Here is a 27,239-nt window from a genome sequence, read left to right as displayed (position 1 = left end):
CGGCGCCTCTGTGTGTGTGTGTGTGTGTGTGTGTGTGTGTGTGTGTGTGTGTGTGCGCGCGCACGTGCTGGATGTCTGGGATGTTGAGGGGGTGGTCCCGGCCGCCTGGGTGCGGGCGTGTGCGCGTGTCCCGGCCGCCTGGGATCTTGGCTGGGGGGTCCGGACGCCCCGGTTCCCCGTGTGTGCACCACGCGTGCAAGGGGCTGCGCGTGGGCGGGCGGGCGCCCCTCCTCTCCCGGCCCCGCCCCCCGGCCCCGCTATGAAAGCCGCGGCGGCGGCTCCCGAGCCCCAGCGCCCGGAGCCCGGCAGCTGCAGCGGTGTCCCGCACGGGCGCGTGTGTAAGGGGTGAGTGTGAGCGGTACGTGTGGAAGTGCGAACGTGCAAGAGTAAGGGTGCAAGGGGCGAGTGTGCATGGGGCTGTGCGCAGAGTGTGTGCAAGTGGAGGTGTGCACCAGGGGCTGTGAGCGTGTGTGGGAGCTATGAGCGGTGCGTGTGCAAGGAGTGCAGGCGTGGGAGTCTGTGTGAGCACAGGGGTGAGCGTGCACCGGCGATCGGAGTGGTGTATATGCAGTAGCAGCAACAGCTTGTGCCCCAGTCTGTGTGTGTGTGTGTGTGTGTGTGTGTGTGTCTGTGAACAAGAGCACATGAATGAGCCCAAGGGGTGTCAGTGCAAGCAGGTGGATGTGTGTGCAAGTGGAGGTGTGAGCAGGTGGGAGTGGGTGTGATGGAGTCCATGGGGCTGTTGCACACTGCACACATGAGCGTGCATGCATGAGTGTGCTAGGCTATGTAGCAGCATCCGTGCAGATGTGTGGGCATGGGTCCAGGCTGGTGTGTGCGTGTGAGTATGTGGCAGTGTGCACCTACATCAGTGTCAGCAGGCAGGTGAGCATGTTAGGGCACAGATGAGCATGAGCCCAGTCGGGTGTGAGTGTGTCTATTACTGTCCTGGCATGAGCTGTGCACGTGTGTGAGACCGTGTGCAAGCCACGTATGTGTATGTGCACATGCCACCCAGCTGTGTCATTCCCTCTCCCCAGAACAGAGGGAAACAGCCCTGTGCCCGGGCCCCTGCCTCTGCCATTCACACGCCTTGTGCGAAGGCTGGGACTGGCGCCAGCAAGGGGCACCTGCACCCACCACTGGGCAAGTGGGCACCTCCCCAGGGCCCAGCACCCCCACCAGCAGCAGCCATCATGACTTCCCCCTCCCCCCACTCCCGGCCTTCACTTTGCACGGGGGAAACTGAGGCACAGAACAAGGGGAAGTCCCAGAGGGCCGGGAGGAAAACCCAGGTGCCCTGGACGCTCGCCTAGCTCATCTCTGCTTCTCTCCCTCTCGCCTGCCTCAGCTCCAACCCGCCCAGGACAGACATGAGGGGCCACCTTGTGCTCACGGTGCTGCTGTCCCTAGCGGCCTGGCGGCTGTGCCAGGCTGAGTGCCGGGACCCCACGGCTGGCAGGACCCAGATCCAGGTAGGTGCTGTGGGGCGGCTGGGGAGGACACAGCCCTAATGAGCAGTAATTAGGGGCCCCCTGGTATCGCCCCCCTATTGCTTTCCTTTGGGTCTCATTTTCTCCCCTCTCTGCCAGCTGCTGCTCCTCGGCAGCAGCATTAATGAGATACCAATTAGGACTTTGTCTCCTGATGAGCCTGGCACAAAGTCACCTCTGCCAGACAGGAGATCACTGCTGCTGTCCATGGAGGGGGGCAGCCTCCCCGACAGGCTGGCTCCTGCATGGCTCTCGCTGGGCTGCGGGTCAGGAGTGGGGGGCACCAGCAGGACTGAGGGGGGGGAGGGTCAGGCATATGCTGGGGAGGGGTCAGGGGGATGCGAGTCAGGAGTGAGGGCACCAGCAGAGTTGGGGGAGCAGCAAGGGGCTGCGAGTTGGGAGTGAGGGGCACCAGTAAGCTGGGTGGGCAGAGGGCTTCAGGTTGTGAGTGGGAAGCACTGGCAGGGCTGGGGAGGGCAGGGGGCTGCGGGTCGGGAGTGAGGGGCCTCAGCCGGGCTGGGGGGTGCAGGGGTTGTGGGTTGGGAGTGAGGGGCACACCCCCAGGATGGGGGAAGTCCAGGGGTCTCGCCCACCCTCTCTCTTTTCCGCCCCTGCACCAGAGGAGCTCCGACCTGTTCAAGCTGCCCCCCTCCCTGCTCCGGCGGCTGTACCAGGGGGTCTCCTACGAGGCACTTTTGCAGCTGGCTGACAAAGCCCCAGTGGGTGAGTGTCATGAGCCCCCTCCCCACCAGCCAGCCTGGGGTGGGGGGCAGAGACCCTGGGAGGGGGCACAAGGCCCAGTGACTTCCTCCCACCCCTTCCCGTCAGCATGACTGACCCCCCCCCCAAACCTTCTCTGTCTCTTCCAGGTCTTCAGGCTCTTGCCCCCCCCCAGAAACGTGAGTCTGACCCCTCTCCCCTTCCCAAGCCTGCTCCCCCTTCCCCTGAACCCCGGGTCAAGCAGCCCCTTTGTGGGGGTGGAAGGGCTGGGGCAGGGGTCCGGGTGCAGCCCCCCCATCTGGCACTGATCGGGTCTCCGCTGCAGGCGACATGCACGACTTCTTCGTGGGGCTCATGGGGAAGAGGACGGTTGTGCCTGGTAGGTTGGAGCCAAGGGGGCCCTGATCCTGCCCCCCAGCCAGGCCCCCAAGGGGAGCTGGGGCTGGGGGTGTTGCGGGGTCCAGCCCTGGGGGGCCCCTCCCGAGCCACCTCTGAGCTGCACCTGCCCCCAGGGAGCCCTGTGGACGAGAGCCAGGAGCCCTTTGCCACCTTCGGAGACCCCTGGGACTCGCCGAGCGCAGAGTGAGGTAGGGGGGTTTGAAGGCCCCTGGTGTGATGCACACTTATGCATGGGGACCTGCCTGTGTGCACACCCCTGTAACCTGCGCCAGCCACGGAGCCAGCTAGTGTATTCTGCACATCCCCCTGGCTTGGATGAGGTGTGGGTACTTTGGGGTGCCAAGTCTGTTCCCCCCTGCAGCTACATGCCCAGGCTTGGGGAGTGGTCTCGGGGAGGGGGGGAGGATGTCGGCTTGGGCCCCCCCCCAGCCACAGGCAGGGCTGCCTGGACTGTGGCCGTGGTGAACGGGGAAGGGACCCGCGGTGCTGCAAGCCAGCGGCACATTCGGGACCCCGTGATGCCTGCCTGCCATGGCCCTGTGAAAGCCCTGGGGGCACGAGTGTGTGGTTGTGTGCGCAAGCATGTCTGCCTGGGTGAGAAGCATGCATGTGAGTAGACATGAGCCTGTGTGTGTATACATGTGTTCAGGCAACTGCACGGGTGCGTGTGAGCATGGGTGCCTGTTTACATGAGTGTGTGTGTAGGCAAGTGCTTGTACGAACCTGTGCATGTGTGCAGGCATCGGTGCGTGGATGTGTATGAGCACACATGGGGCTGTGTGTGTCTGCATCTGTGTCTGCGTGCAAGCATCTGTGCATGGGTATGTGTGAGCATGTGTCTGCCTGTGTGAGTGAGTGAGTGAGTGAGTGAGTGAGCAGGCATCTGTGCATGAGTGTGTGAGCATGCATGTGCACGGGCGTGTGTGAAAGCACACATGCTCTGACCTCCCCCCACCCCCTTCTCTCCCCAGGTCCCGCGTGGGCCCAGCCGTGCCCTCGTTCCCTCCCCCTGCCCAGCATCATGCCATGGAGGAGCCCTGCTCACGACTGCCTCATGCCCCTTGTGCCCCCAGTGCTCACTGTTGTCACGTGCCCTTGACCTCTGACCCCTGACCCCGGACCGGTCAAGAATAAAGTTTTTACTAACGAGCTGCCCTGTCTCGAGTCTTGGCTCTGCGCTCGGTGCTGTGCACGCGTTTGCTCCCGGCATGGGGCCACGGGCCTGCGCCTCCCCTGGGGGCACCCGGGCGGGCAGGAGAGGGGGCCAATGGCGGGTGGGGCTTTGCATGACATCACAAGGCAGGGCATCGCAGGGTGACGGGGCTGTGCGTGATGTCACAAGGCAGGGCATGACTTCACAGGGTACTGCAGGGCAAGGCATGACATCATGGGAGGGCATGATATCAGAGGGCGTTGCAGGGCAGCATGGGAGGGCATGACATCACAGGGCCTTGACATCACAGGCCATCCCGGCATGGCATCGCAGGACAGGATCGGGCGGGGCGGTGAGGTGCGGGGCGGTGCAGTTCCCCGCCGGGCCGCGGGGGCGCTGTGCGGGCGGCGGCGGCGGGCGGGGGGGGCGGGGCGCGCGGCGGCCGCTCCTCGGCGGCGGGTCGGAGCCTTTGTGTGGAGCCCGCGGCGGCGCCGGTGAGGGGGGAGGGGGGGCTGCGCGGCGCCCCCGGGCCCGGTCCCCGCCCCCACCCCGCCGGGCCCGGCCCCCGCGCCCCCCACGGGGGCCCTGCCTCGGCCCGGCCCGGCCCGAGGGGCTGCCACGGCCCGGGGGTGCCCCTGCGCCGGCTCGTGTCCCCAGAGACCCTGCTCCGCGCCCTCCCGCAGGGCCCCGCGTCCCCGGGGCCGTATTGCCTGGGCCGGGCCGGAGCCCCAGGGGTCGCATCGCCCCCTCCCCCCGAGCCCTTCCTGACCCGAAATGCATTGGGCCAAGCCCCCCCGCGGGTGACACGTGGGGGGGGGAGGCACCGGCAAAGCCCCCGCGGAGATAGCGACGGGTCGGCGCGAGCTCCCGGCTGCTAACCTCTCGCCTTTGCCCCCCCAGAGCCCTTCCGATGAGCGCGTGAGCCGGGCGCTGACGGCGGGGCCCGCGTGCCGCTGCCAAGATGGGCATGAGGATCAAGCTGCACAGCACCAACCACCCCAACAACCTGCTGCGGGAACTCAACAAGTGCCGGCTCTCGGAGACCATGTGCGACGTGACCATCGTGGTGGGCAGCCGCTCCTTCGCCGCCCACAAGGCCGTGCTGGCCTGCGCCGCCGGCTACTTCCAGAACCTCTTCCTCGCCGCCGGGCTGGACGCCGCCCGCACCTACGTGGTGGACTTCATCACGCCGGCCAACTTCGAGAAGATCCTCAGCTTCATGTACACGGCCGAGCTCTTCACCGACCTCATCAACGTGGGCGTCATCTACGAGGTGGCCGAGAAGCTGGGCATGGAGGACCTGCTCCGGGCCTGCCACTCCACCTTCCCCGACCTGGAGAGCACCGCCGTGCCCAAGCAGCCTTCCCTGGTGGCAAGTGAGGGGCGTCCAGGCTCCCTGGGTGGCCCCTCGGGGGACCTGAGCCAGCCCCCGGGGGATGCCCGGGGCAGCGGGGAGCCCTTGGGCTCCGAGCGGGGTTATGTCTTGCATGGGGAAGCAGCAGGCGGCTGCAAGGAAGATGCCCTGAGCGACGCCGGCCACGGGCTGCCCCTGCCGCACCCGGCGCCGTCAAAGGCTGAACAGGAGCAGGACTTGCCAGGACAGTTTGCCCCTGCCGTGAGCCTGGGGGCGCAGCCCGGCTTGGGCAGCATGAGTGTCGCCGTGAAGACGGCCGCTGGCTCCTGCCCCTCCTACAAGGTGCAGAGCAACGGGGACCCCGGTAAGGGCGGCTTCTTTGCCACCGACGCTGCGCTGGATGTGTCGGCAGGGAGCAACTCGTGCGCCAGCAGTAGCGAGCATGCCAAGGAGCCGGGTTTTGGGCAGCTGGACGAGCTGCAGCTGGAGGAGCTGGGGGAGGACGAGCTGGCCTTTGAGGAGGCCGGAGAGGAGCTGGGCGCACCTGAGGAGGTGATCGAGCTGAGCGACGACAGCGAGGAGGAGCTGGCCTTCGAGAGCGACGGGCGGGACGGCCGTGCTGTGCCCTGCCAGGTGTGCCGCAAGGTGCTGGAGCCCAACATCCAGCTCATCCGGCAGCACGCGCGCGACCACGTGGACCTGCTCACCGGCAACTGCAAGGTGTGTGAGACCCACTTCCAGGACCGCAACGCCCGCGTCACCCATGTTCTGTCCCACATCGGCATCTTCCTCTTTTCCTGCGACATGTGCGAGACCAAGTTCTTCACCCAGTGGCAGCTGACACTGCACCGGCGTGAGGGCGTGGCTGACGGCCACATCATCGTCCACCCCAGTGACCTGCTGCTGGGCAAGCTGGGCGCATTGCCTGCGGCACCTGGCGCAGAGCTGGCCTGTGCCGCGTGTGGTCGGGCGCTGCCTCGGGACTTCCATGCTGTGCGCAGCCATGTGCTGGAGCACGTCAATGTGAAAGGGCAGGCATGCGGGCTGTGTGACCAGCGGCACCTCTCACTTTGTGGCCTCCTCTGGCACGGCCTCTCCCACCTGGGCATCTCCGTCTTCTCCTGCTCAGTCTGTGCCAGCAGCTTCGTGGACCGGCACCTGCTGGAGAAGCACATGGCCGTGCACCAGAGCCTGGAGGAGGCTCTCTACCGCTGCCACTACTGTGGCCAGAGCTTCAAGCTGGAGGCCGCCTACCGCTACCACGTCAGCCAGCACAAGTGCAGCGGGAGCCTGGAGCTGCGGCCCGGCTTTGGCGACCGACTCCCCCCTCCCGGGCTTCAGAAGCGCAAGCTGCCTGAGGAGCTGCTGGGCGAGGAGCTGAGCCCGCCGAGCCAGCCGGGCCACAGCAAGTACAGCTGCAAGGTGTGTGGCAAGCGCTTTGCCCACACTAGTGAGTTCAACTACCACCGTCGCATCCACACGGGTGAGAAGCCCTACCAGTGCAAGGTCTGCCACAAGTTCTTCCGCGGCCGCTCCACCATCAAGTGCCACCTCAAGACGCACGCGGGCGCCCTCATGTACCGCTGCACAGTCTGCGGGCACTACAGCTCCACCCTCAACCTCATGAGCAAGCACATCGGCGTGCACAAGGGCAGCCTGCCGCCCGACTTCACCATTGAGCAGACGTTCATGTACATTATCCACTCCAAAGAGGCCGAAAAGGGCACTGAGAGCTGATCGGGGAGGAGCCACACGGGCACCCCAGGGCCACGGCCTTCTTTGTTCCTTCGCTCTCATGGGTGGCCTGGCTGGGACCCTCCTCCTGTGCCTGGTGGGGGGTGGGCAGGGGGGCCATCAGTTGGATCCCCCGAGAGGCCTGTTGCGTCGGTAGCTCTGTGTCGGGTCAGGGAGCAGCCACCAGGCTCCGTGTTGGGCACTCCCTGCTGGGTTTGGGGAGTACGTGAGGAGCCGTCTCTCTCCCTGCCCGCATGGCACAAGACCTCACCCAGGTTCCTGCTGCTAAGGCTCTGATGCCCGGCCCTGAAGGGCAGAGCTGGGGGATGGGGGGGCAAAGCTGGGCGCACACACACTACCCGGGTCTGGGCCTTTGCTGCTGCCAGAGGAAGTCCTGTCTCAGCCCTGGCCTTGGCCTTGCCTCTCTGGAGTGGGGGGGACCAATGGACCTGGGGAGGGTGAGCCACAGCCTCCCAGTGCCGGTGTCGTCGCAGTGCCAGTGCCGTTCGAGAGCAGGGGTGGTGGAGGGGAGACAGCGCCTGCCTGCTCCGTCCCTGTGGGGCCACCTCGGACTAGAGAGCTGGCTGCTTCCCCTGCTCCCACCCCATAGAATGGGAGATTATAATGTCGTACTTGCATGGCCTCGAAGCCGGGCCCCATCCCTGCCAGCTCCGCAGCGTTGGTAGGGGAAAGGGTCTCCGTGTGATGCCCCTGGGGGCAGGGGTGTGGGGGGAGGATTGAATGTTGCAGGTGCCCACCAGGGCCCGCCACCCTGGGTAACTCGTACTACCTCACGCAGGCTGTGCCTGGCCCCAGCGCCTGGCGCCTAGCCACATGCGCCATTAGGAAGCCGAGCGAGCTGGTCGCAGACCCTTTCCCTGAGGAGCCCATGGGAGCCACCCCTGCCCCGGGCAGCGCTGAGCCCGCATGGCCTGGGGTCCTCTCCTCTGTGGCTGTGGGGAGGCCGTCTCACCTCTTTTGCCTCAGTTTCCCCGTCTGTAAAACGGGGGCAGTAATACTTGTGGTACCTACCTACTGACCTACCTCCCTGGAGCGTGGTGCAGTGCTGGCCCCTATCCAGCTGGCAGAGAGCTCCTGTGATGGGCAATGTCCTAGGGTGCCCTTTATCCCACTTCAGCGCCAAGTGACCCCACTGGGTCTGGTCCCTTCCGGCCCTGCTTTCCCGTGATGCAAAGGACCAGTCCTGCCTTTGCAGGAGCCTCGGCGGGAGGGAGGGGTCTGGGGCTGTACATGGAGGCCCCTGCTGCTAAGCCCAGGGGCCCTCAGTCTCAGCCTGGCACTCTCCCTCCCTGCCCTGAGGTCCCCAGCAGCCCTTTGCCCTGGGTCCCGGATGAAGCATATGGCCCCAAGCTGGGCAAGGGGAGCAGGGAGTCTGCTATCGTGTTGTCCATGTAACACTAACCAGCTTGGGCCCCTGCCAAGACCAGCTTTCGGCTGGTAGATGAGCTCCTGGCAGCGCAGAGCTCCCACAGGCAGCCGAGTTTGGGGAGATGGGGCGCATCCTGCAGATGCCCACCATTCTCCAAGCCAGCTCCCAGGCTGGGCAGCTCCGTCCTCCCATGCACTGTGGAAGCAAAACACTATTGCTAACGGGGCAGGAAGGTGGGCCTGGGGAGGCCAGACTCCTGGGTTCCCTGCTTTTGCTCCGCTGCTGACTCTGCAGGGGTCTCTGGCCAGTCTGTGCACCTCTCTGCCTCGGTTTCCCTGCCTGTGGGCAACCAGAGGACAGTAAAGAATTCCTACCTCACGGGGGAGGCTGGGGCCACGTGGCCACGGAGCGCCGGGCCCTCAGGGCAGGGGATGGCAGGGTTAGCTGTCCGGGTCCTGACCCTAGCGGAGCCCTACCCTTGCCTCCCCCTGGAACGATGCTGCCCGGGAAGGGGCCGCAGCACGTGGGCCCGAGCTCTCTCCAGCCAGACATGGATGCCTCGCAAGCACTGCCCACCCCTGCCCTGCCCTGCCCTGCCCTGCCCCTCTGGCCCGGCCTCCTGCTGTGTACGTGGTTCCTCTTGGCTGTAGAGTTTTGTATATTTTGTAACCCCCCTCTCCCCCCGTCGCTGTCCAGCCGCCGTGTCCGTCGTGTTCTTTTCTACACCCCTCGCTCGGCACAAAGTGTGGGTTTATTTAGAATAATAAAATGGAAAACAGTGCCCACCTGGCCCAGCTTTGCTTCATTCTCGTGCCTGGCGGGGTGCTTGGAGACATGACTCAAGGGCAGTAGAGCCACCTCGGGGCCACTCTGTGCTACTGCTTTCCTTCCCACCCGCCCCCCCCCCCCCCATGCTCATCCCAGGGCAGGTGGAAACTGAATGCACCCTGGGCTTTTGGGGTTGGGACAGGGTCTGACTGCTTTGGGGCACGACAGACCCCAGGGGATGGTAATAGAGGTTCAGAGCCCATGCTGGGGGGCACCAGCCAGTCTCCTGGGGTTTACTTTGGAATGCATGATCTGCCAGGGTGGGATTTTCTGGGGAGGCTTCTTGGTGCCCCAGGCCTGGTGCTGCTCCACGGGGAGGGAAAGGACCATGTGGGGAGTGAGAGCAGTATGCCAGTGGCCTTGGCTGGCAGCCAGGCAAGGCTGAGAGCACTGGCGTGGCATGGCATGGCCCCCTTCCCCAGCTGGGGAGCAGCGCAGTGACCCTGAATTGAGGTCTGGTGGTGGCGGAGGCCTGAGCCTGGGGTACGGAGATGCCCACATGCCAGCTGGGCTTTCAGAAGAGACCTTTAATAGGTGAGATACACAGGGCTGTGACAGCAGGTGGGGGGGCAGGGGCAGCCGGGTCTTATAGGGAAGGGGGGGTCACAGCTCTGCTTGGGGACTACTCGTCACCGCAGAAGACCATGGCAAATGTAGGAAACGGTGGTGGAGCCAAGGCGTGTCCGGGAGGCACCAGTGGACAGGAGCTACACACCAAGGCCTGGTGAGTGCACCCCCCGCCCATGGTCTCAGCCACCCCCTTGTGTGACACAGAGTCCAGGCATTGGGCACTGCATGCACCCATTGCTGTGAAGCCTCTGCCCCAAGCAGCTGCTCTGCCCGGCTAACCTGGGCAAGGCAGGCCCCATTCTGCTACCCTGGGATTCCCTTCTGCCCCTTTGCCCCCATTTCCCCGCCCCCCAGCTTGCACACCACACCCAGCAAAGGGAGAGACCGTGGTGCTGTGTTGCCTCCCTGCACCCGGCGACATGTGCCAAGGAGCCCAGGGCTGCTGGCTGCATGTTATCTACGTGTAAGGGCTGGATGAGCCTGGGACAAGGTAACAAAAGGGGCTGGGGGTGGTTGGGGACCAACAGAGACTCGGTGGAAGGTCCCAGTGGCTGTGAAGCAGAGACCCTTGGCAGTGTGTCACGTATGGCCCTGAGCTAGGTCTTCTCTTCCTGCCCCGACCCCCAGCGCAGGGGGAGCCCATGGCTGTCCCCTGCCCCTAACAGCTCCGGGGCACTGTGAGAGCAAGGGGCCATTAGAAGCAGGTCCTATGTGTCAGGGCTGGGGTGAAAGCAGTGCCGCTTCCCCCAGCCAAGTCCTGTTGGGGCCACAGGGCTCAATTCTGCTCAGTGCTGGGAAGCAAGGGGGTCAGCTGCAGCTCTCTTCCACAGCCTGAAGCACGAGGGGGCTGTGTGGGCCTGGCCTGCAGGGGCTCAGGTGCCAGTGGAAGGCAGGAGCAGTGGGAGAGGGTAGGGTCAGATCCCAGATGGAGGAAAGGCTGCCAATAGTGGCTCTGAGCAGGAGTTGCCTCCAGCACCAGGGGTACAGGTACATCCTCTTGCCCTGCAGCTCCAGAGCCGGGAAGTTCCTGTCCTGCCCTGAATCAGAGATGTATGAGCTTTGGCGGCTAGCCTAGAAGGTGTGGCTCTACCCTGGCCAGCTGCCTCTTTCTGGCGCTGTGTTTCAAGAGGTCTGGGGCAACATGCCCGCAGCCCCCAAGATACCCCATCTTCCCTTTGCCTGTGGTCCCCTTTCCTGCCTGGCAGCGCCAATTTAAAGCAAAGCATTGGCCTGGTCCCCAGAAGCACGAATGGGGTGGTGGGGGGGTGCATCTCCCATCACCAGCAGATCCAGGACACTGGGGCCCCCCACTTCTCCCCCTACCCTGGACTGGCGCCCCCCACCTAATTGGGGCCCACGGCGTCCTTGGTGATGATGATGGAGTGCTGGGTGCTGGAGGATGAGGATGCGTCCCTGCCACGCGCCCGGACCTGCTCCTTGGGGATGTACTTGACCACAGCGGAGGCAAGGCGGGCGCGGAAGCCCTTGCTGAGGAAGTTGTAGAGCAGCGGGTTGACGACGCAGTGCAGCAGCGTGAAGCAGTCGATGATCTCGTAGAAGAAGTAGAGCACCTGGGCCACGTGGCAGTGCAGGAAGATGTGGCTGCCTTCCAGCGTCAGCAGTGTCAGCATGACATGGAAGGGCAGCCAGCTGAGCAGGAAGGCCCCCACATAGGCATAGACCACCAGCTGGTGCCGCCGGCTCTCAGGTTTGCAGCGCCGCATGTGCTGGGCCGTCAGGATGTTGCAGATGGCGATGATGGGGAAGGGCACCAGGAACCCCACCACGGTGGCCACCAGGCTGGCAGCCAGCGCCCACTGATCATAGGTCTCGAAAGGCGCCAAGAAAACGCACACTGGATCACTGCTGTTCACCAGCTTCATGTGAGTTACCTCCAGGAAGGGGATGAGGCCGGCCACGAGCCAAAGGCCGGCGCAGAGCAGGCGGCGGCCGCGGTGCTGGTGCTGACACCAGAAGGCGGAGGCGCCGGTGAGGGACACGTAGCGGTCCACGCTGAGCGCGGTGAGCAGGAAGATGCTGGCGTACATGTTGGTGAAGTAGAAGTAGTGGGTGAAGTGGCACAGGAAGCTGCCCCACAGCCACCTGTAGTCCAGCGTCACCTCCAGCATCCAGACGGGCAGCGAAAGCAGCACACCCAGGTCTGCCAGAGCCATATTGAGCACGTAGAGGTTGATGAGGTTGCGGCCTGCCCGGTGCTCCCAGTTAACCCAGATCACCAGCAGGTTCTCCACCAGCCCCACCACAAAGATGAGCAGATAGAGGACAAACAGCACCACCCGCTTGACATTCTCATCCAGGGGCACCTCGCAGTAGGTGAAGGTGAGGTTGAAGAGGTGCAGCAGCTCCGTCCAGTTGTGGTAGTCCCCGTCTCCCCACGGCAGCAATGTCTCTGCAGGCGTGGGTGTCACCTCCGCCATGGTGGTGGCTGGGGAGAGAGGGGGACACGGTGAACGGCTGCCGGAGCCAGGATCCTTCCTCCACCCCTCCATGCCCCCCAGCAACACCCCCCTGCTGCCTCCAGCACACTGCAGGTCTGCCTGGGTGCGGGTGGTCTATATGTGGGCAAAGCTAGGAGGAAGGACACGTCCCTGGCTGGAGCCTGACTTCTGTGAGACTCCAGGTTGCTGCATGGAGACACCCCAGGCACCTTGCAGGGCTGGGGAGGAACAGGGATGAGGAACTGCCAGCCAGGCCCAGCAAAGAGCTCGGCCAGACCCTGCTGCCAGCCACGCTCGCTCCGGGAACCAGCAGCAGCTCCAGCGCTTGGGGCATGAACCCGAGAGAGAGGAGCTCCTAGCCCGGGGGCAGTCTCCAGAGCTCTGTGATGGCTTGCAGTGGATGCACTCTGAGCCGCAGCCACTGCCCTGGGATCCAGATTGCCCTGGGATGGAGCCTCCCTGGGGGCAAAGGCAGCGATCCCTGCAGAGGAGGCACTGGGTGTTGCAGGGTGGGGGGCAGCATTGCTGCCCCAGGAGTCCTGGGGCTGGCATGGGGGGTTCTCACCAGGCTGCACGAAAGAGTTGCGGCAGTGGCTGGTCCTGGCGGTGGCTGGGGCTGGAGTCTGGTGCAGGGACTGCGGGGGGCCGGCTGCCTCCTCTTGGCAGGAAACGCACAGCCCAGCCTGACATCCTGCCCCAGCTGGGGTTCACCACGCTGCAGGCGGGGCCAGGGCAGGTGCTTGCTCTGAGCTGGGGATGCCTGGGGTGGGACTGGGGGAGAGTGGAGCTGGCACCCAGCCCTTGATCTCCAGCCCCCCTCCCTGGCTCCCTGGCCAAGCAGTCCCCGATCAGAGCTCTGACCCTGCTTCCTATGAGACCCGGCTGCCCCCCCATCACAGCCCTGTGTATTTCACTATTAAAGGTCTCTTCTGACAGCCCTGCTGGCATGTGGGCATCTCTGTACCCCAGGCTCAGGCCTCCCCCGCCCCGCTGGAAGGGGCTTTTTGCCATGTAGGAGGAAGCCAGCTGGGTGGCAGGCAGCCACTGGCTCCAGGCTGAGTTAGGATGGCTCCAAGTGGGCAAAAAAACCCAGCTCCTGGAGACCTGGGATGTCCCTGCTCCTGCCTCCCCCACTTATGGAGATCCAGTCTAGGGGTGTGTGCTCAAGGCTTTTTCCCATCCTCCCAGGGACTTTCATATGCCATCAGCACCTCCAGAGAGCCCTATGACACCCTAATGCAGCTACCTCTGGGGTGGGACAAGGCACCGCCTCTCTGGACATGCAAGGGAGAGGGGCCCTACGCTGCCCCCAGCCAGGCCTGCCTCAACCTTGTAGCACCTGGGAGCTTTGTCTGTGGAATGGGGTCCTGGCGCAGCCTGGAGAACCAGCGCCAGTGCCAGGAGGGAAGCAGCAGCCACCAGTCACTCGGACCTGCTGGCTCTGCAGTTTGGAGGGAAGAGGGTGGTGGAGGGGGGGTCCGGGCCCCGGGGCAAGAGAACACGGTTCACAGAGGCCCCAAAACAATTCCTGGAAATCTCCTTTCCGAGCACAGACAAGACAGCAGGAGTGGCGCCCACACGGAAGGAAGGCCCCGCTGGGAGGGACGTGCCAAGAGCCGGGACCATCGCAGCACTATGGCCTACGGATCAGGGCCAGCCCGGCTGCAAACAGGAACCCTTTGTTCCTCCACCAGAGAGGCAGTTCCCGGCCATGCCACCGTGTTCCTTGACCCATTTTGCTGTACCCGCACTGGCTCTCCTCCCCACCCGCCAGGCTGGGAAGCCCCTGGGGGGAAACTGAGGCAGGGAGCCAGGCAACACACTGCCCCAGGTAGCCTGAGTCCTGCCACGCAGAGGAACCTGGGAGTCCTTGCTCCTTGCCCCTCTCCCCTGCTCCAGGCTGCACCCACCTCCACAACCCCCATGGGCCTGAGTGGGGTTAAAGGGCTGGAAGGGGGTTAAAACCTGACACCCCAGCCATGGGGGCGGAGGGGGGCGGGTTGTGTTGTGGGGAGGTCTCGGCTCAGCTGTGCTTGGGGTCCCATCTGGTCCGGGGGAGACGGCTCCGAGCTGCCTGTCCTGGGGGGAGACATCCCACCCCGTGGCCTTCGGAGCTGGGCACTCGGTGTTTGCAAGAGATAAGTGGGAAGGGCGGTTTCCTCTCCGGAAAGCTCCTGTGGCCCCAGGCACGGGGGTCACGGGCTCGGCCTGCAGGAAGGCAAGAAGGGAAGGCTGATAAGGACCGGGGGAGCCTGACCTTGCCCTCCCAACCGAGTCAGCACTTTGGGTCAGGGGGGCACGGCCCAGCACCGGGCTCACTCCTTGCTCCCTGTCTTTGGACCCGCAGCCCCCCTGTGCCTACCTGCTCCTGGCAGCCAGCAGGCCCAGAGCCCCCTGCAGCCCCCAACAGTTGGCCCTGGCCCCAGCCTCAGCCCCAGCCTCAACCTCCATCTCTCTCCTGTGCCCCTTCCTCAAACAGTCTGAGCTGAGCTTCCTGGCTCCAGCATGGATCTTGCTTTGCTTTGCACTAATGATCTTCCTCCTATTGTCTTCCCGCATCTCTCAATTTCCACAGCTCAGCAGGGGTGCCAGAGCCCGGGCGGGAAAGGGCTGCACGCACGAACCCCCTGCAAGGCCTGGAGCACGGGACCCTCTACCCCGGCTTCTCCTGAGTCTCGGCCCAGCCCAGCAGCCACCACTGACCTCCTGCGCCCTGTACTGTGCAGGTGCCTGCAGGAGAGTGCACGGCTCTGAGCTGGGTCCAGACTGCCTGGCAGGTAGGAACCCAGTGACACAGATGTCCTGGTGGGGGGTGGGCCTTGGGAGCTGGGTGCTTGGGAGGGGTGTGTGGTGGGCCCACGGCTCAGCCCAAGACCGTGCTCATGCCCCAGGTTCACCCTGCCAGTTCTGTTCCAGGTGCAAGCTCCAAGACTTCAAGGTCAAGATCTCCATCGTTGAGCCAGGCAGCTTCTGAGGTGCCCAGCGTATGCAGAAAAGCCAGGAGCAAGTGCGGGGCCATGTGCCCCTCCCCAGAGACTTACAGGCAGCAGTACTTCAGCCACTGTGAGTCCACAGGGCAGGTCCCCGGCCCCAGGGTGCCAATGGGATGATGTCAGAGGATGTGACCCCATGCGGGGATTGTTGCCTGGAGAGGGCAGGGAGCAGCCTGGGGAGTGGGTTTCTGCTGCAGGCCCTAGCCCTGCGGGCACTGAGCTCAGCCACAGCAATAGGAGAGCACCAGACCCCCCAGCCCAGCTCGGTGCCCTCTGTCCATGCAGTATCCTGTGACACCCAGGGCCATGTGCACGCTGCCATCTGTGCACATTTGGGCTGTGCCACTGCTGCCCTCTGCGGGGCAGAGTGGGGATGGTGCAGCCATATGCATGGCCTCAGCCCTGCCCTGCTCCAGCTAGAAGCTCCCTGGGCTCAGGGCAGGAAGGTCCAGCAGCTGCCCCTGGCAGGGACAGGACTGCGCCCGCAGGCCTGGTCGGGGTTGAGGTGGGCAGGGCCCCTCTGAATTCCCCTAGGGACAAAGGCTGATCAGGGTCCCCAAGGCCATGGGGAAGCAGAGACCAGACCAGAGCTGCCTGTTGCCCGCAGACCCCTGGCAACATCCCTGCACGCTCCCAGCCCCTGCCCTCTGCTGTGGCCACTGCTGGAGCCATCGCAGCGTCATCGCCAAGTCCATGGTGCGGGCTTTGCCTGGCAGCAGGTGGGATCTGTCAAGGTGGACCAGTGGCATGGCTGGTTTCTCCCTGTCTCCTATCTCATTCAGGTCCTGTTGGAGGCACTTGGCTAGGTAAAGAGCACCCTTGGCACTGTGGAGAAGGGGTGGGCCCTTCCCAGCCCAGCTGCCAACCAGGGAATTTCAGCTTTCCTCGCTGCAAGGGTGACTCAGCCTCTATGGGAGACGTCCCAGGGCTCCAAGCAGCCCTCTATGAAGCCCACCCACACTCCCAAACCTGACCTGGCCCATCTGAGCTCTTCATTAGCCACTGGCATGGAGTTTCTGCCTCCGCCCCCATAAGCCAGAGCTGAAGTCCCATCCTGGGCTCGCTGAGCTCCAGCTCCTCTCTCCAAGCCCCTGGCAGGAGAGTGCAACACTGAGCTAGTGCTTTAAACCTCCTTCCTAGGGTCTTGCCAACGTACCGCAGCTTCCCTGGGACTGTCCTGGGAAGCACAAAGCTGCTGCCTTGAGGCAGGAATTCATCTGTGTTTCCAACTCCCTCGGATGCTGGAAGAGGTGGAACTCGCCCGGATTCAGCTGCCTGAACCCCTTCCAGCCAGAGCTGTGTGACAGACTGCCTGGGTCCTGCCGACCAGAGCCCAGGTGAGAGCCAGACCCTCTTACGCCCCATGGGGCCAGCCTGGGATACCTTCTCTAGAAAAGCACTAGTGCAGCTGGGAGTTACAGGAGGGCTTAAGCTGCTCCATTAAGCTTTTGTCCCTGTGGTTCTGGAGGGGCTGCAGATACAGGTCACCTGGAAGCCCAAATATTATGGCTTTCCTTCCTCTCAAAGATGTGGGAGCTTGGCAGGTGAGACCGGAGGTGACTGGGGAAAGCTGAGACACAAGGGGGTAAAGGAGTGACGACACCCAAACCCAAAAGGATCCAGACTCTGCTTTGAATTTATATATAGATATGCATGTTTCTGGGATCCCTTTGATGTTGTAATGGTGATTTATACCTGAATCCCTCCCCCCATGCCCCACGTCAGCCCAGTTCAACCACAGGAACTCCAGGGAAGCTAGGAGCTTTGCTACTTTATTTTTCATCCCAAAGCCCCATATACATATTTTTCCTCACTGGCGACATATGGCTTTTCACTGAGAAGCCAGACAGGAGCATGTAGCTAAGTACCTGAGACTGGGAGACACAGCTGTACAGACAGTAGACCCAGTGCTGACAGGCAGCCCACCAGGCTCGTGCCATCAGCAGCATCCAAGGGGCTGAAGTACATGAGCTGTAAAGACCCCTGGCTACTTCAAGCAGCTGGATTTTAAGGGATAAGAGAGGGGTACAGGGCTGCCATCTGTAGCTTCCTCGCTCTCAGAGCCAAGCCTCCGCTGTGGTCATGTGGAAGCCAGCGAGGAGACTTTGAGCATCACGTGCCTGGCACAAAGACACTCCCGTTCCAACCGAGGCATCTTCACTGCAGCTCCTGGCTCACAGGGACTTCGCTGCCTAGATGCCCTGGGCAGGCTTGGGCATACTGCGGGTCAGCAGGAAGTCTGCCCACGAGGCCGGCAGATAGGAGACGGGGAGGTAGAAGAGCTTGGCGTCCCAGCCGCAGGAGTAGCGGGTGCGGGGGTGTCGGGCTGTCAGCGCGTGCTCCATGGCGTTGCTGACCAGGCGGAGGTTGTGGCTGGCCGAGCGGAAGAACCTCTGCATAACCTTTTGGTCTGTGCAGAGGAAAGTCCAGCAGTGAGCAGCCTGGCCAGGCTGGGGCAAGAAGCACGAGGGAGAGGGGAGCCCTGGAACAGTCTGGGCACCGTCACAGCAGCAGGGACAGAGGCTGGGCCTCCTGGGCTGGGCTGGGCTGGGCTGGGCTGGCAGCTTGGGCAGGGCAGGGCTGAGGCCACACACATGGCTGCGTCATCCCAACTCTGCCCCGCAGAGGGCAGCAGCGGTACAGCCCGTGTGCACACGCATGGCAACATGAACACAGCTCTGCGTGTCACGGGATGCTGCGTGGGCAGTGGGTACCCAGGGTTGGCTGGAGGCTCTGGCATTGCTCCCACTGCTGCGGCTGGGCTTGGTCCCCATAGAGCTAGGGTCTCCACCAGACACCCTTCCCCAGGCTGCTCCCTGCCCTCACCCAGCACTGATCCCCCCCCATGGGATGCCTCTGGCATCATCCCATTGGCACCCCAGTGCCAGGGACCTGCCCCTCAGACTCACAGTGGTCAAAGTACTGCTGCCCATACGCCTCTCTGACATCAGCGGGGACGCGGCTCCACACCTGCTCCAGGCTCTGCTGCAGGCTCTGGGGACTGACAAGTGACGTCTCAAAAGCACCTGGCTCGATGATGGAGACCTTGACCCCGAAATAGTGGAGCTCACGCCTGGAATGGAACCGGCAGGGTGACCCCAAGGCTCCTTTACAGGCTGAGCTGGAGCCTCCTTCAATACCTGTCCCCCTCGGAGGCCCTGGGTGTTGGCTGTAGCCCAGGCTGGGGATGGCCACTGGGCTGTGCCAGCGCTCCTGCTGGAAGGCAAACCTGGCTAGAGGGTCTTGCTGCTCTGCTCAGGGTCAGATTTGGAGTCGGGAAGGAATTTTACCTCCTGGTCGAAGGGGTCTGTCTTCCTCTGCAGCAGGGCCACAGTCTCCCTCTGGGGTCTCTCAAGCATATATCGACACCCTTTGCAGCAGCAGGCTGCCACGGTCCGCCTGCTTACCCTGTGGCAGGTTCAGGTGTCTGGGGTTGTGTTGGGGTTGACGATCATTTTGCTAAGAGGTTGGATAAGAGATTCGTGTGGACAGGACTGATCCTGCCTCGGGCAGGGGGTTGGACTCGGTGTGACCTCTGGAGCTTGCTGCCAGCTCTGATTCTTTGCAATTCTATAATCTGATGGTACGTGATAGCGCGGCCCTCTCCATGGCGGCGGCTGCCCATGAGCAAAGGAGCTCCGTCCTTTGTATGCAGCGCACGTATGCAAATCGGGGAGCTGATGAGTGATTCATGCCGCACAAAGGCCAAGCAAAGAGAGCAGGCGAAGCAGCAGGTGAAAGCCTTGGGCCGAGGAAACAAAAGGACAGGGGACTCATCTGGGTACCTCAGGCTGTCGGAGAAGGCCTCCACGCCGTACTTGGCAGGGCAGTAGCCGCCTCCCATGCCTGACACTCTGCCCAGGACGCTGGCCATGTTGACGACGCGGCCCCGGGCTCTGTGCACCAGGGGCAGCAGGCTCAGCGTCACCTCGATCGGCCCCACCAGGTTCACGTCCAGCACCCTGACGAAGTCAGCCTTGCTCAGCCACTCGCTGGGGGCAGTGGGGGTCGCGATGCCAGCGTTGTTCACCAAGCCCCAGAGCCCTGGGGAGGGGAGACCGTGAGAGCTCTGGGGGGGCTCCGTCCGTGGTGTGGTTTTTCCCCTGCACTTGTGAGTGGAGCTAAGTGAACATCTTTGCTGGATAGTGTGAAAAATTGGATTTCTCAACCAATAAAAAGATATCACACTTCTTGTCTGTGAGACTGCTAGAACTGCCGTGCCTGGTCCAGGCCTCCAGGAGAGCAAGGCTGGCTTGAGCCACTAAAACCTTCCGCGGTTTCTCTTGCAACCACCGTCCCAGCCAGTCAGGCCTGGCTAGCCTCTTTTTTGTGTGCTTTCTAGAGTCCTGCACTTCTGCTACAAATCCTGCTCGGTAGGCATTACCTGCTGCTTGGTCCCTGCCTCCTGCTTTGCCGTGAGACAGATGGGACTGCATCCAGGGGCAGCCGGAGACAGTAGGTGGAGAGGAGCAGCAAAGCTGGGCACGAGGATGCAGCTGAGCTGCCTTCTCAGTTCAGCAAACCCAGCTGGGGTCTTGGGGGTGAGTGCAGCGGGGCGGCCAGGGCCTCGGGTCTGACAAGGTGGCCTGGCCCATTGCCCTGTCTCCCTAGGAGGATTCAGAGGGGCCAGGCCCAGGCCACCCTCCTCCCCAGCTGTGCTGACACGCACTCAGCCACCCACCCTCCTTCCAGGGAACGTCACTCTCCAATACTAGTATCCTCTTTTGGGACCTGGTGACCCCCTTCCCTGCTCCTTCCACAGCTGTAGCCTCTGCCAGGGCCACAGAGCCTGGATCAGGGCTCAGCTGGACGGGGACCAGCCCAGAACTAGCCCCCTGCATGGAGCACAGGACAGCGCCAGGCCTCACCTCGGTCCCCCACCTGCTCCTTCACCCAGGCAGTGGCCGCGGCAATGCTGTCGGAGCAGGTGACATCCAGGATCACCGTCTGCAGCCTCCCCGATGTCGTCTGCTGCAGCCGCTCGGCCCCCTGCTCCGTCAGACACGCCGCCAGCACCCGCAGCCCCCGCCCGTCCAGCTGCTTGGCCAGCAGGTGCCCGAAGCCGGAGTCGCAGCCCGTGATGAAGACGTGTTTGTCCGGGAGGTTCCCAACCATCTGCCGCTCCCGGTGCCATCGGCGCAGGAAGTACAGCGCCAGCAGGGCCGCCAAGTACAGCCACATCCTTGTGAGTGGCTTCCGACTGTAGGAGAGGCAAGAGCACTGCCAAAGCCAGAGCTTGGGTAACGGCAGAGTGACTCAACGTGGGAGAGCTCTTTATCAGCAGATCGCAGCCTTTGGCAGGCATCTTGTGACTCTCACCCGCCAGTTCCCATTTGAGCCACCCTTCCTGGTCCATACCGCTCACGTTGCAATGACGATGGTCCCCAGTGAGGCCTGGGGCAATGCCAGGGGTTGCACTGCTCCCCCGTCGCACTGGCAGGGGCTGGCCAGGCGCTCACCATGTTGAGGTTATCCATTTGGATGGCCTGACAGCACCTTAGAGCGTCCCAGGAGAGGGCCGAGCTTTGGGGGCCTGCGTGCTATGACCCCTGGTTAGAAACACCTGGTTTTCCACCATTGCAACAAGCAGCCACCGTTGTCCAGGCTTCAAATTATGCACCAGTCAAAAGGGGACCTTGTGGCTGTATAAAAGACAGGTTGGGGATGGAGTGGAGCAGGAGGAGGACATGCGCAGTGGGGCCAACAGACCCCTTCCTGCCTCCCTATTCTTCTTTTCCTCTCTCAGCAGCCCATTTCCCTCAGCAGAGGGGATGAGATGGAGGCAGTGGTCCTTGCAGGCCCAGTCTCGGGGGTTGTGTCGGGGGCTCCCTTTGCTGCTGGCAGCAGGGCTAGAGGCAGCTGAGCTCTGCCAGCTAAGCACTGCCCCTCTGCCCTCGCTCCCTCGTGGCCGCGGGGAGGGCAGTGGCTTGCCCAAGACAACCCTGCTCAGGGGGGCTGTGAAGAGAGTACGACAGGCCCCCAGGGAAGCATTGAACATGGGGGGGCACAGGCCCTCCTGCACAGCCTAGCGCCCTCCGCAAGGCTTGGGGCACAGAGAGGAGCGGAGCAGAGGGAACGGTTTCCTGCCAAGGACAGGTGCAGGCCTGGGATGTGGCCAGGGGGAGAGGGAGGCTTCCCTGAGAGCACTTCCTAGTCCAAAATTTGAAATAACGCAGTGCTTCTCAGAACCAGGCCGCGGGGAGAAGCGAGGACCTGCAGCGGCTCCATGGACCTGGGCATCCCCTTTCCCCCACGTCCGACAGAGCTGGTTCCAGCTAGCAGGTTGGAGGGTCCATGCAGGACTGCAGCACAAGGGAAATTTGGGGCTGGATGGCGCCTGGTAAGTCCCTTCCCCGCCAAGTGCCTCAGTTTCTGACGAGCCGCTTCGGGGAGCAGCAGTGACCTTGTTTGTTTGACCTGACCAGAGCAGGCTGATGTTAATATGGCTAATTGGGACCCATCCTGGCCCTTTGCCCTCTGCCCCCATACAGAAAAAGCTTTCTTGTTTTTAGTGGTTTGCACCTGAAGCTACTAATGGAGCCAGGGGAGTTCCCCAGCCTCAGCTGCTCCGCTTGTTAATTCTCTCCCTGTTTCCACATCAGATCCCCAGGGCTAATCTCGCTGCGTCTGGTTTCCCTTTTCCCACCGCTCAGAAGCCTCTGGCGCTGGTGCCCCAGTCACAGCTTATTTCCACAAGCTAAAACGTGGATGACGGGGTCTGGAGCACAAGGAGGGAGTGAAGATGGGCTCCCGGAGCCGTTCTCCGAGGGGAAAGGCAACAGCTATGGGCACCTCGGCATGACCCACAAACTCTTCCTGTGACAAAACCAACCTTGTGAAATGCTGGTCATTACATAACAGGAAATTTTGCAAATATTTGCCCCTTGCAAGCATTGGCGTTCCTTGATGAACCTGCAGCGTTGGCTCATTAACCGCCAGGGCTGAAGGTTGGCTCGGTCCTAAGCAGCCTGGAGACCAGTTATCCCAGAAAGAGGCGTGCTGGCAGCACGCAGCCACCGCGGCGATGTGAGGGGGTGCAAATGCACCTCTGCATTCAGACAGCGGTGCCTGGGTTCAGAGGTGGGGGATGCGGCCCAGGCCAGAGAGGGGTGTTAGAGAAATAACTTCATTTATTAAAAGCTCAGATTAAAGAACTAATGGCTTGAAGTTGCAGCAACGTAGGTGTGAGTTGGATCTCAGGACAAACTTCTTCACTGCTAGAACAGAGGCAGTGAGAGAGCCGTCCAGGGAAGCAGGGACTCTCCGTTGCTGGAGGTGTTCAAGGAGCGGCTGGACAGCTGCTGGGCAGGGATGGTCTAGGTGTAGCGATGCCTCTGCTCTGCTTTTGGGATTCACCAAGCTTCTGGGCTCTGCTGGCGGCTCCCATCCCCACTTTTTGTTGCCTGTCTCATGGGGGGTTTTTAGCAATGGGTATTGGCTGCAGTCCAGGCCGGGGATGGCAACTGGGCTGTGCTATTGCTCTTGCTGGGACTTGAAATTTGAAGGTGCTGGCTAGAGGGTCTTGCCCCTTTGTTCAGGGCCACATTTGGGGTCAGGAAGGAATTTTACCCTTTACAGACGGGAGGTTGCTTTCCCCTGTACCAAAATCCTTCTCCCCTTTGGGGTTCCCGTTCAATTGAAGGTGTCAAGCCAAGGAGTAGTCCACTTGTCACTGGCTCCAGAGAAGCACTGTCCAGTCATCGCAGGGCAGTTGCGTTACATTGCATTGTCTGTAATCAGACCCTGACAGGGTGACATTGCCACCTGGCAACCACGGGGCTTGACAGATTGACCCTTGCTGAGGTGTAACATGTGCCCTCTCTCCTGTATTGTGACACCGTGACCCACTGGCTCAGAGCTGGACCTGGTCCCTTTGGTTTGAAACTCCTTCCTGCCTACCCACTGCCTGTTGCATCTTGCTTTTTTGGACAGGCCCTGCCCTGTTCTGGTGTCCGTAGCATCCAGTGCACAAAGATTAACCCAGGGTTTTCCCTAATTAGTTATTTCTAGTGTCTGGACCTGGCAGCTTGCTTAGTCCAATGTCAGCTGTTACAACTAAGGTGGCTGAGCTGATGGCAGGCGGCCCAGAGGGCACCCAGAGGGTGGTCGTGACAATGAGGACCAGAAGGATGCCCAGAGCTGCGAATGCGGCTGGGACCCAGCTAGATAGGCGTAGGTTCAAGGTGGGAGGCAGTTTGGTTGCGGGGTGAGGAGACTCGGTCCCTGGGCGCAGGCAGGAAACAAACTCCCGTGCGACCAGAAGGAGCTGCGGAGACGATGCTTTGATTCAACTTGTTCAATTGACAGCACCTGCAGAGGCTGCGAAGCAGGCCCGACCCCACACCAGGCTGCACCCTGGCCTTCCCCAGGCTGATGGCTCATCCAGCGCCCTCCACCCACTGGATTCCAGTCGCATGTCTCTCCCTATGCTTTTTGGGCTGGCTTCGGATATGACCACGTTAGCACCAGATCCGTAAACGTTGTGGGCAGGTAGCTGAGTGGGAGGTAGAAGAGCTTGGCATCCCAGCCGCAGGAGTAGCGGGTGCGGGGGTGCTGGGCCATCAGCGCGTGCTCCATGGCATCGGTGACCAGTGACAGGTTGGGGCTGCAGGACTTCTGCATGTCATAGGTTGCCTTGATAACTGCGTGGGCAAAGCCAAGGGGTCAGTGCTGGGCTTCTCCCCTGCTCAAGCAGCGTTGAAGGAGGCAGAGGGTGAGGAGCTACCACTGCGGCTGCCCTGGGCGCTGGCTGTACAGAGCCATGGGGAACAAGGCCAGCAGTGTGGGCTGTCTCTGGCCCGATGGCCAGCAGCTCTGAGAAAGGGGAGTGGAAAGCAGGGCTGGGCTGGGAGGGCACGGGAGGCAGGATACTCACACGACTCTAAGTACTGCTCCCCGTAGGCTGCCTTGGTCTCCTGCGGGAGCAGCTCCCAGAGGCGCTTGAAGTTCTCCGTCAGGATGCCGGCCTCGGTGATAGCCGTGCGGAAGTAGCCTGGCTCAATCATGCAGACCTTCACCCCAAAAGGCAGCATCTCGCGACTGGAATGGGAGGAGCTGGGATTAGCTCTCCCACCCCGCCCCAGGGGACACAACAGCTCTCCCTGTCCTGGGAGTCCCCAAATGCCCAGGCACAGAGGGGTCTCTTCCACCTGCCCCAGGCAGGTGGGCATGGGGCTGGCAGGCGCTAACGCCAGGCACTCACTGCATTCGGGCGAGTTCTTTGGGGAGGCCTCAGCAGAGGCAAAGGCTCCAGGTACCTGCTCTGTCCCAGTTTGAATGGCTGTCCTTCTCATCACGGGTACTGGGTAGTGCTGGGAGCTACTGCAGTGGCAGGCAAAAGGGCTCTTTCTTGGTGTCATCCCTACCCCTGTGTAAAGGAGCCTTGGTCTGCACCGTGCTGGTTGCTGGCTGATCTGGCTGGTGCTGCCTCTGCCCCGCAGTGCTCCAGGACGGCCTGCCAGCAGCCAGCTGCCATGCTGAGGCACCATTCCTGGCCTCAGCCCAGGCAATCAGCCCATGGGGGCAGCGCTGATGAAGGGAAGAGCACTCCTTTCCCTCTGTATCCTCTTGAGCCTGGAGATCCCCTTTCAGATGTTGATTCCTAGCTGCTTAGGCATGAATTTAAGCCAGGAGAAGTGCTGCCAGTGGAGCGGCATGGCTAACCTGGAGTTGGTTTCGGGGAACGAGGGTCTAACCTGAAGTCTTGCAGCCTGGCAGCTGCAGCACTCCACCTGGACTGGCTTAAAAATGGATTCAAGCTAAGTCGACCATGGCCAGCAGCGTGGGGCTGCATCCTACGCACCATGACTGCCAGGGAAGGAGAAACGGCATCTCTGCTAAGCATTGTTTAATGTGCCTCCCCCAGTGGCAGGAAGCTGCAGGGAACTAGGAGTATCCACTCCAGCCTGTGGCAGCCTGAGCTTGGCAGTATCCACCAACAGGAAGGAAAAACCAGGGCAGCAGGGCTAGAAGCAAAGCTCTGAGTTACATGGGTGAACGAACCCATGCCAGAGTTTGGTTACTCACTGCAACAAGTACTTGACTGTACATATCCTTTTGCTGGCACACACTAGTGCAATGGGACTGCGGGCTCTGGCCTTTGTCCCCTCCACCCTCTGGACAAAGTTCCTCTCTCTCATCAGAGCACCAGACTGCAGCTGAGGCTGCGTTAGCAAGGACTCACCGCAGGCTGTCGGAGAAGGCCTCCACGCCATACTTGGAAGGGCAGTAGCCCCCTCCAAAGAAAGACAGCCGGCCCATCACGCTGGACACATTGACGACACGGCCCCGGGCTCCCCGCACCAGGGGCAGCAGGCTCAGCGTCACCTCGATCAGCCCCACCAGGTTCACATCCAGTATCTTGACAAAGTCAGCCTTGCTCAGCCACTCGTTGGGGGCCACGGGGATGGAGATCCCAGCGTTGTTCACCAAGCCCCAGAGCCCTGGGCACAGGGGAGCAGTGGAGGAGTGTATATTCCATCTGCCCAGGCCTGTTTCCATCCCCTCTGCCCTGTAACCCACATCTCAGCCTCCACGTCCCATCCTATCCTGGCTGGATGGGCACCCCCCCGGCAGCTAAGGGATGGATGGAGAGCACCCCAGGGCTGGGGACCGTGAGCTGTCCCAAGTAAGACCTTGGAAAGCTCCTGTGGGCACATTCTAGCTGACACCACTGCTCCTGCTGGGGCCTGGGGGACCTGGATTCAACTCCCTGTGCTGTCACAGTCCGTCTATATGGAGGTCCCCAGGGCTGGCGTCTGGTTTGGACACAGCTGTGTTTTTCACTGCTCGAGTGCCTGCTCCTTGAAGCCATGCAGGCTGGGGCAGTGAAGCTCCCAGGATCATACCTCCTTTCCCCAGAGCTCCCAGCAGAGCTGGCCTGGGGCGTTCTGTACTCCAGGGCAGTCCCCAGCTGGAAAACACTTTGCCTGTGAAACCAGGCTTTCCCACCTCAGCCCAGGAGGTAGGGGTCAAATGCAGGGGAACTCGCGGGCCATTAGAAGGACCCCGTCACCCAGCATCTCCTCTCTGAGCTGTTGTAGTCAAAGGAGCCCTATCCTCCAGTCAAAGGAGCCCTGTCCTCCTCTACCCCTGAACAGGTCCTGGCGGGAACAGGGGCACCCAGCTGCACCAAACAGGAGAGTCAACTCCTATGTGCAAGTAATGGGTGTCATGGAATGGGCACAACCACGGAGGGGCACAGGACAGCGCCAGGCCTCACCTCGGTCTCCCACCTGCTCCTTCACCCAGGCGGTGGCTGCGGCGATGCTGTCGGAGCAGGTGACATCCAGGATCACCGTCTGCAGCCTCCCCGACGTCGCCTGCTGCAGCCGCTCGGCCCCCTGCTCCGTCAGACACGCCGCCAGCACCCGCAGCCCCCGCCCGTCCAGCTGCTTGGCCAGCAGGTGCCCGAAGCCGGAGTCGCAGCCCGTGATGAAGACGTGTTTGTCCGGGAGGTTCCCGACCATCTGCCGCTCCCGGTGCCATCGGCGCAGGAAGTACAGCGCCAGCAGGGCTGCCAGGTACAGCCACATCTTCACGGTGGTTTCTGGCTGCAGAAGATGCAGGAGCACTGCTCAGCCCAGAAGAAAGGTAACTGGGGCTTGAATGAAAGGTCCCAGGTATGATATGCTGCTGGCTCAACACAGCCTAGCGTTTAGATAACAGCACCACCCTGGCCTTGACGCATTGGAGGCCCCGAAGTGCAGCCTGAATGATTAACTTGCCAGTTCAGCCAAGTCAGAGACTCAGGGGGCAGGGCCAGAGTTGCAAAACAAGCTGCAGAGAGGAAAAAAATACTCACTTGCAAGCCCCAAAGATACAGCTGAATCTACCAAATAGACCCAAAGCCCAGTCCTGCAGTTCCTCCAGACACCAGGCTTGGTGCCCAGCTTCTCATCAGTGCCTTGCTGTGCTGAGAGCAGAGGCAGGGCTTCAGCCCCTTTGTGTCCTGGGACTCTGTGTCCACTCCAGACCGCGTGTTTCCTAAGAAGTGTTGTGCACCAGGTGTCTGGCAGCGCGGGCCACCCCCAGCCCTGCCATAACCAGGAGCCAGCCAGCAGGAAGCTGTTTTGCTCAGAAACAGGGAGGAGCTCTCCAGCTGACTTCAAAGCTGTTTTGTATTTCTAGAGCAATTTGAGATTCAA

The 27,239-nt window shown here is 62.3% G+C and overlaps 5 protein-coding genes and 1 long non-coding RNA gene across 6 annotated transcripts in view; 3 read left to right on the top strand and 3 right to left on the bottom strand.

Moving 5' to 3' along the window:
* Nucleotides 1–130: 130 nt before the first annotated feature.
* On the top strand, nt 131–3,761 carry TAC3 (tachykinin precursor 3). The gene is made up of 7 exons (XM_019480788.2): nt 131–345; nt 1,352–1,475; nt 2,114–2,216; nt 2,363–2,392; nt 2,539–2,592; nt 2,726–2,800; nt 3,584–3,761. Exons 1-6 carry the CDS (start codon nt 260–262, stop codon nt 2,797–2,799), a joined length of 471 nt encoding a protein of 156 aa, XP_019336333.1. The 5' UTR covers nt 131–259; the 3' UTR covers nt 2,800; nt 3,584–3,761.
* Nucleotides 3,762–4,183: 422 nt separating this feature from the next.
* ZBTB39 (zinc finger and BTB domain containing 39) lies at nt 4,184–9,024 on the top strand. Its single transcript, XM_059719280.1, has 2 exons — nt 4,184–4,259; nt 4,666–9,024. The coding sequence occupies exon 2, from the start codon at nt 4,727–4,729 to the stop codon at nt 6,854–6,856; it is 2,130 nt and encodes a 709-aa protein (XP_059575263.1). The 5' UTR covers nt 4,184–4,259; nt 4,666–4,726; the 3' UTR covers nt 6,857–9,024.
* A 554-nt stretch (nt 9,025–9,578) lies between these two features.
* GPR182 (G protein-coupled receptor 182) lies at nt 9,579–12,768 on the bottom strand. Its single transcript, XM_014594476.3, has 2 exons — nt 12,666–12,768; nt 9,579–12,087 (listed from the first exon to the last, which is right to left on the bottom strand). The coding sequence occupies exon 2, from the start codon at nt 12,077–12,079 to the stop codon at nt 10,985–10,987; it is 1,095 nt and encodes a 364-aa protein (XP_014449962.1). The 5' UTR covers nt 12,080–12,087; nt 12,666–12,768; the 3' UTR covers nt 9,579–10,984.
* Nucleotides 12,769–13,522: 754 nt separating this feature from the next.
* Nucleotides 13,523–27,239, top strand: part of LOC109286038 (uncharacterized) — a 46,176-nt gene continuing 32,459 nt past the window's right edge. The window contains exons 1-3 of the long non-coding RNA XR_009457612.1: nt 13,523–14,877; nt 15,017–15,163; nt 16,234–16,430. This is a non-coding gene — a long non-coding RNA (uncharacterized LOC109286038). The remainder of the gene's footprint in view (nt 14,878–15,016; nt 15,164–16,233; nt 16,431–27,239) is intronic.
* Nucleotides 16,864–22,135, bottom strand: LOC102571332 (17-beta-hydroxysteroid dehydrogenase type 6). The gene is made up of 4 exons (XM_019498941.2): nt 19,962–22,135; nt 18,879–19,137; nt 18,003–18,166; nt 16,864–17,503 (listed from the first exon to the last, which is right to left on the bottom strand). Exons 1-4 carry the CDS (start codon nt 20,272–20,274, stop codon nt 17,286–17,288), a joined length of 954 nt encoding a protein of 317 aa, XP_019354486.2. The 5' UTR covers nt 20,275–22,135; the 3' UTR covers nt 16,864–17,285.
* On the bottom strand, nt 22,206–27,142 carry LOC102572166 (retinol dehydrogenase 16). The gene is made up of 5 exons (XM_059719326.1): nt 26,897–27,142; nt 26,315–26,645; nt 25,277–25,535; nt 23,969–24,132; nt 22,206–23,735 (listed from the first exon to the last, which is right to left on the bottom strand). Exons 2-5 carry the CDS (start codon nt 26,625–26,627, stop codon nt 23,518–23,520), a joined length of 954 nt encoding a protein of 317 aa, XP_059575309.1. The 5' UTR covers nt 26,628–26,645; nt 26,897–27,142; the 3' UTR covers nt 22,206–23,517.

The sequence above is a fragment of the Alligator mississippiensis genome, chromosome 15 (assembly GCF_030867095.1).
Source record: "Alligator mississippiensis isolate rAllMis1 chromosome 15, rAllMis1, whole genome shotgun sequence".
Lineage (NCBI taxonomy): Eukaryota > Metazoa > Chordata > Crocodylia > Alligatoridae > Alligator > Alligator mississippiensis.
This window is presented reverse-complemented; position numbering and strand designations above follow the sequence as displayed.